This window comes from Symphodus melops (genome assembly GCF_947650265.1).
Source record: "Symphodus melops genome assembly, chromosome: 5".
Lineage (NCBI taxonomy): Eukaryota > Metazoa > Chordata > Actinopteri > Labriformes > Labridae > Symphodus > Symphodus melops.
In genome coordinates, this window is record NC_136695.1 from 17,460,755 (window position 1) to 17,468,219 (window position 7,465).

Here is a 7,465-nt window from a genome sequence, read left to right on the forward strand (position 1 = left end):
GATGGGGGAGATGGGACAAGATGCAGAAAGAAGAATAGGATGGGATAGGTTGGGGGGGGGGGGATCTGGGCAGGCCATCCTCCGGGGGAGGGGGGGGGGGGGTTGTTTGGGCAGGCCATCCCCACCAACAGTCCCAAGGAACCTAAGAGAGCTCAAGGAACCTAAGAGAGCTCAAAAGGAGAGGTTAGAATACAAAGATAGAGCAACCAGCTCTTTCTCACTGTAGCACAAACTCTATAATGCCTCTTTGAATCCGTCCCTGTAAACAAATGAGATTAACATATAAAATATTATTCTGACAAGTTATTTTGACATTGAACGGGGGATTTCTAAGTTTAGGATTTCTGCATTACATTTCATCTAGTCAACATTTTCACACCTATGTGGTTGACAAATACCAACAACTTGTTAACCTCTTTTATCTTTATTTACCTTTTTATCAATCATGAAATATGTTCATACAACAAGTTTGTGCTGGCAACACAGTCACGTCAAATAGCACCATGCAGTAAGCCATATAATTGAATGTATTTTTAACTTTGATATTTTTTTACAAGTTGATGGAAGAAATGCATTGAATGTACGTGTAATGTGTTGAATGTTTCTGATTTTTAAAAAAAGAACTGTTTACCAACAAACAGCACAACATTTATTCACTACAGAGCTCTGTTAACTTTGGACTTTTTATATTTTATTGAAGGGATCAAGAAGCCTGTATTATGTGTTAGCTGTGCTGAAACTTTAGGTATTAGCTCAGAGTTCTTGTTGACCATCCTCTTTTCTTAGCAGCACACTGGTCAGCAGATTCCTTCTATAGGTTCACACCAAACATACACTAAAGAATGATCATTACAGGGAAACAAACATCCTTCATATTAGAAAGTATGAAGTAGAAAGTATCATATTCAAACAGTTCCCTTTGTTTGAAAGAAACAAAGGGAACTGTAGGTTTTCATGTATGTTTAGACAACAAGATTGAAGATATTTAACTCAAAAAGTCTATAAATAAAACCTATATTCAATCCAGCTTGTTTAACAGAATAATACAACATGCTACACAATTCATTAATAATAACATACTCTGGCAAAATGAGTACTCAGAAAAGAGCTAGAAGATAAATATAAACTCCACTTTACTGGCATGCAAAAAACTGCAACACATGCAACAATTATTAGTACAAACAGATTTGTAGCACTGTTCACAAACAAAAGCTGAGAGACAGTCACTGCTAAAACATGTTTTCCATTGCTGTTGTTTGATCTCTGATGACTTCTTAAGTGCATCGAAAATAAAAAAAAGAAGTACTTTTAAACCTTTATCTACACCAATGACTGCACCTCAGGGACCTTCACCACTGTCTGGTTTGGATCTGCAACCAAACTGGACAGACACAGACTGCAATGGACAATATGGACTGCAGAAAAGATTATTGGTGTCTCTCCATCCAGGACATATACCGGTCCAGGGTCAGGAAATGGGCAGGTAGCATCGCTGCAGACCCCTCACACCCTGGACACAAACTGTTTAAACTCCTTCACTCTGGCAGGCGGTACAGATCACTAGTTACGCCAAAACAACCCATTATAAGGCTGTCACTCTGATGAATGCTATTAGTCACAGAGTGTCAGACCTGTTGCTGTGAAATAACCCTGGAACTAAGCTATCACTGTGAATGTACATATACGTATTTTATTCAATTTAAATGGTCTATGCTCACTCTTTAATGTCGATAATGTGAAGATAACTACCTCATGTTCACTTCATCATCCTGTTGCAAAACTCACCACTACACTATTATCTTACTTAGACTTGCACCTATTAGTATTTGATTACTTGTTTATATTTTTAGTTAATTATTAGTATTTACTATTTACATTGTACAAAGAGAGCACAGTGTATGTTAAATTGCTTGTGTTAAACATATCTGATCTGAGAAGCACATGGGAAACAGCGCCTCCCACTGGCCATGTATGTATTAACAGGGATAAAGCAAAGCCCTCTAATTAGCAACTAGTTATTGAGGATAAATTAATATATGATGCTGGATCAGCTGAGTTGTCTAATGCACAGATAAACTACGGGTGACTGCTCCGTGTTTTGAGGAGTTGTTTAACAAAATAAAAGGCTTATATCAGGATGAGATTGATATTTTGGGAGTGATGGTTCCGACAACCACAAAAATAATCATCATCATTGCCATTATTTATTGACTCCCACAACAACTTAAAAAGCACAATAAAAACTGCAACACAAACTTAACTTTCTTTAACATAGTTTATGAGAACAAGGCTTTTATAGTGAGTCTACACATTGTATATCAACAAACGACTGAATTCATATGACACATTTTTTGTTGGATAAACACAAAAGCAGTTGCCATAAATCCACTGAAATGGTTTTATGTTATGGTTTAAGCCTTTTAAATAAAGAATGTTATCCAGCAAAATCAGACAAAAAGACAAAATTGGATAAATTAAAGCAGTCAGTTTATTTACATAAGATGCTTTCAATGTTGGATGGGATCCGAGACAAACACTAAAACCTCCAACAATGACACAAAATATCATACTTTACAAGTTTACCAAGTGTTGCCAAGTTTACCATGCAAAGGACTTTCTAACTAAAGTAATCCCACATTCACTTTCATAAGTATCAAAAGGTTTACATAAAGCTTACACTGGCCTGTGCTTGTGTTGAACCACATTTAAACAGCTTGTTTATTAAGCGTGGAACAGTGTGTTAAATACATTTCTTTGTTGTAGTCATACATAAAGCAGTGCAAGAAATAAACATTACATATTAGGTTAATTAATACAGACTAATATACAGGAATAAAACAAGTTTTACTTAGTGTTGTTTAACATCTTATTTCAGACTTTGACTTGTATGCATGCAGAGATGGCCTTTGTGGCCACTTCGGTTGCTGGGCGGAGTTCAGTGTGAGAGAGAAGTTAGGCAACTCATTTCCTGAAAACTTGTTTTGCAAAAAAATAACCTACCCTATGGCCTTTAGTTGCCCCTGCAACCAAAACAGCATTGCCACCTTCCAACCCAAGCATGTGTTAATGCCAAGACTGCGTACACCATGGCCCCTTCTGACCCCAACAACTCAACTGTTTCAATGATGTCCCAGCAAGAGCCAGGACATCATATGGGTACCTCAGCTGGGACCCTCTGTTCAGTGGTGTAATGAAGATACTACTGTGGGTCAAAGTGCAGCCAAAAACAGGACTGTATAGCAAAGAAGAACCATTGATCTCTAACAGACACACCCAGCCTCTTGCTTTTCTTTAATTCAATGGGGGTACATGTGTCTGCATGTGTACATTTATGTGTGCAGATTTGTTTTTGTTTCCTTGATTTTAACTGATATAAAGCACTCAACCCCCTTTTGGTAAACACTGTACTGAAATGATTATTTTCATCATTTGAAATACTCATACGTTCCATCACTTGCACTGCTGATGGACCACAAGTAATTTTACAGTATTACCATCCTTCTCATCCAGAATAATAGAAGTAGGTGGTGCTGAGAAACTGCATTCTGTTATAGACCTCAATAGTTAAACAATCATAAAACCTATTTCAATAAAACTGTAACAGGTCAAATGTTCCAGCTCAGATATACTGCATACTGCTGTTTTAGGTCCTTATTAGAACCGTAACAAAATTTTCAAAATATGTTATTTTTTATACTTGGATGCATTAGCTATCTACAGTTAGACTATTTGTGTTTTTCACTTCATGGACAAACCTTATACTTCAGCATCAGAAACAGACTTGTCTTTGCTCCGACTCGTGATCATTGAGTTTGTGCAGGTGTAAGATCGAGAAACTTCTTCCTGAAAAGCAGTCTCCAGAACATTCAGAATGGATTTGCGGACTTTATCCTTGAAATCTTGGCCCATGAACACATAGAGCAGTGGGTTTAAGCAGCTGTTGAGGAAGGCCAGGCTGGTGGCTATGGGGACACCGATAGTGGTGACATGGTCTAGTGTTTCACTTGCTGGATTAGCCATGTGATTCACCAACTCGATGAGAGCCATGATGTGATATGGGGCCCAACACAGGAAAAAAATAACAATTACTGCAGCGATGATCTTAAAGGGCCTGCACGACTTGCTGGCAAGGGTGCGGTTCCTTCTGAGACGATGGATAATCACATTATAACAGGACACAATAACTGTGAAGGGGACAACAAATCCCAGGAGGAAGCGGGTGATGGTCATGGCTTGGTGACGAAACTGTCGCAGCTGATTTACAGACAGAGTTGTATAGTCATCTGAAAAGGCAAAGTTGTTGAAACAGTTGATGATGTCGTCATTATTATATGATTTTCCAATATCTCGAAATATGAAATATGGTGTACTGAGAGTCAGCGCCAGCACCCAAACACCCAGACTCACACAGGACGCCTTACGTACACTTCTGTGGTTCTGGGCCCAGACGGGCCACACCACAGACACACATCTGTCCACACTGATCACCACCAGAATGTAGACGCTGGCAAACATGTTCAAGAAGCTGATTGTACTGTTCAGTTTACACATGAACTTGCCAAAAGGCCAGTGGAAATCCATGGCTGTGTATGTCACACTCAGAGGCAGGAATGCAGTGAAGAGGAAGTCGGCCACAGCGAGGTTGAGAAACCAAACTGTGTTAACAGTTTTCTTCATCTTAAACCCCGTCACCCAGATGACCACTCCATTTCCGAGCACACCAAGAACAAAGGCCAGGCAGTAAACGATGAGAGACATGACATTAAGAGACTGTCTCAGCTCAGCATGCTCATCCCTATAGTCATACTCTTCATCATCTTCGTACATGGAGCCATTTCTTCCAGTGGCATCTGTTGTGTTAATGTGGTAGAACGGCGTGGTGGTCATTAGATCCATCATTGTCTTGAGAGCTACAGTAAAAACAGAAACCAGTGTTAACTTTTTTACCCAGTCTCTCATCATTCCTGAGATTAAAGAGTTAGATTATGATGACGATTCCTCTGTAAAAAAACTACAATCTTTTCATGAACTTCTATTGACACCAAGATAACTCTTTGAATTTGTGAAATCTTTAATTAATACCTTTTAGAGAAGATCTAACAATGGATATTTGATAAGATCTCATAATGCAAGAAAACACAAAATTTAAGTTAAAAATTTCCGCCCTACATGTACATGCAAAGTGTGCAACAAATTTCCAGTGTAACTGGCAAGCAAAATGGGGAACCGAAATTGATCAAGAAAAGATTAGGAAAGACAGCCTATTACACCTCTGCCATTACCACTAGTGTCTAAATCTGTCTATTTCATCAACAAAAAAAGTCTTTCTACCCACTGGAGCTATGACTATGGTTAATTTACAGTTCTCACTGAAACGAAGCAGTTCAAATCCAGACATAATTTTACAGTGAAAGTGTGTCCCTAAACTAGGTGATTTGAAGCTCCCTCCCCCCGCCTTTTAGCTCCTTGGGATAACAAACGTAAGATACAGTACCTCTCTCAAAGCGCCAGTCCGATGGGGATGTCTCCGCTGCAAAAGCAATTCTGGACTCAGTTTGCTCAGTCTGCAGGATTATTGGAGTTCTGATCCCTGGCTCCTTAAATATGTGACGTCATCACCCACATCGAGGCGGGACCTCAGGCGCTTACTCTCATCAGGAGACCGTATAACAGTTTGCAGTATATGCTGTATCAGTTGGGCTACACGTGCAGAAAATTTAAAAACGGGTACGATGAAATGTAACTGCAGCTTTATTGATATTGGCCACGTTAATGCACACAGTATAGGTCTATAGATCGAAATTACAGACTTGCATTTATCCCCATCTGACAAAGTAAAACAAACAAACAAGCTCTGTTGAGTCGATCTGAAGTCTAACGCAAAATCTTGCCAAGACATGTTTCCTTCAAAAGCAGCCTGATTTAGCTGGGAAACTCCAAAAAACACCAAGAAACCAAACGACTATGCCTGTATATGCATACATAGTGGGTTTGTTTAGATGACTGCCTGTTGGAGTAGCTGGGACTTCTCATGTTCACCAGGGATAATGCTGTGTAATGTGTTTTCAACCAAGGCGATTGAGGTCATGATTTGTTGAGGTTTTAAGTGTAATGGCTCTGTGCTGGTCTAGTGAATGGTTATCTGTGGGTTACATGATTGTCATATTTTTGATTTCCTCTTTCTTCAAGCTGCACTACATGGAGAAAAGTCACAGCAGCATCTGCCGATGATTTAAGGTGCCCTGCACTTAGATGAAATACCAGGTTACTCCCACTGTGCCCACGTTCATTTTTAAACTGGATAAACAACTGTGGAGCCAATCACACTCTTGAGAAAAAAAATACTTTTGTCACATTATTGTAATGCTTACACAAAAGTGTATGTTACTCAATAGAATGGTCTTCTCTGGCCACATCCCTTCACGACATTAAACATCTTTTATATATTTGAATATTTAGCAAGCAAATACTAAGACAGTACCACATTTTATGTTTATTTATTTATTTTTTAAGCTTTACATTTCATTTTGTGTTAATTGTGACAAAAACTTTGCATGAGCTCCAAAGTTAAGATAGAAACATCGTGGTACAGGATGAAATGATTTTGGTCACTGGAGAAAACTTGATACTCATTAAAGTGCACCCTGCATTCCTGAAGAATGTGACATCTAAAATATATGTTAAAAGGTGAACAAGTTTTACTACAGAATACTGTTAGACAACAACCACAACCCTGATTGCTAGTTTAAAAAAAAGAGAATGCATACACACACACACACACACACACACACACACACACACACACACACACACACACACACACACACACACACACACACACCCTAGAGCAATTTCAAGCTATAATTGCTGGCAATTTCATCTTTTAAACCTGCCTGGCACATTCCTGTTACTGTTGTACTTAAAAAATATCCCCGTACAGATCTCTGAGCCTTACAATTGGAACTGAAATCTATCCAAAACTATGCAATAAAATGTACCTCAAGATCAGCTGCATGATTAACAGAGTCCAAAAACCTTCCTGGCATACCAAGATTACTGCTCCATGCTTGCATAAAGAATGTGTCGATATGCACAATATCTTATCAATCATACAGACACAACAGGAAGAGACAAATAACATTGGACATAAAAATAACGAGAACAAGATGCAGGCATGAACATGTGGGAGTATTGGCTGCAGAAACTGAAAGTTAAGCTCATGTCTCCAGAGTGCAGCCCTACCTTTCATTTTGAGAAAATAATGTCTCATCTGAGTTTAACTTCATGGTCATATTTCCTCCCACATGGCTCTTCTTAACTCTGTTGCCCCGTTACACTACCCACACGTTTGTGGAAAATTAATAAAATGATTTTATTACAGAACCACATTACTTGTTTGTTCCTGTTCCACATTTTCACACTAAAGAAGAAATAAATATACCTGTGTACAAAATGAAATCCTTTT

General features: G+C 38.7%; 1 protein-coding gene across 1 annotated transcript; it reads right to left on the minus strand.

Annotated features, from left to right (window-relative positions):
* Positions 1 to 2,470: 2,470 nt before the first annotated feature.
* Positions 2,471 to 5,574, minus strand: LOC306824370 (chemerin-like receptor 1). Its single transcript, XM_079344486.1, has 2 exons — positions 5,495 to 5,574; positions 2,471 to 4,910 (listed from the first exon to the last, which is right to left on the minus strand). The coding sequence occupies exon 2, from the start codon at positions 4,897 to 4,899 to the stop codon at positions 3,757 to 3,759; it is 1,143 nt and encodes a 380-aa protein (XP_079200612.1). The 5' UTR covers positions 4,900 to 4,910; positions 5,495 to 5,574; the 3' UTR covers positions 2,471 to 3,756.
* Positions 5,575 to 7,465: the final 1,891 nt, after the last annotated feature.

What these genes read in the sequence shown, in the direction of transcription:
- LOC306824370 (XM_079344486.1), bottom strand. Translation starts at nt 4,899, where the DNA reads ATGATGGATCTAATGACCACCACGCCGTTCTACCACATTAACACAACA.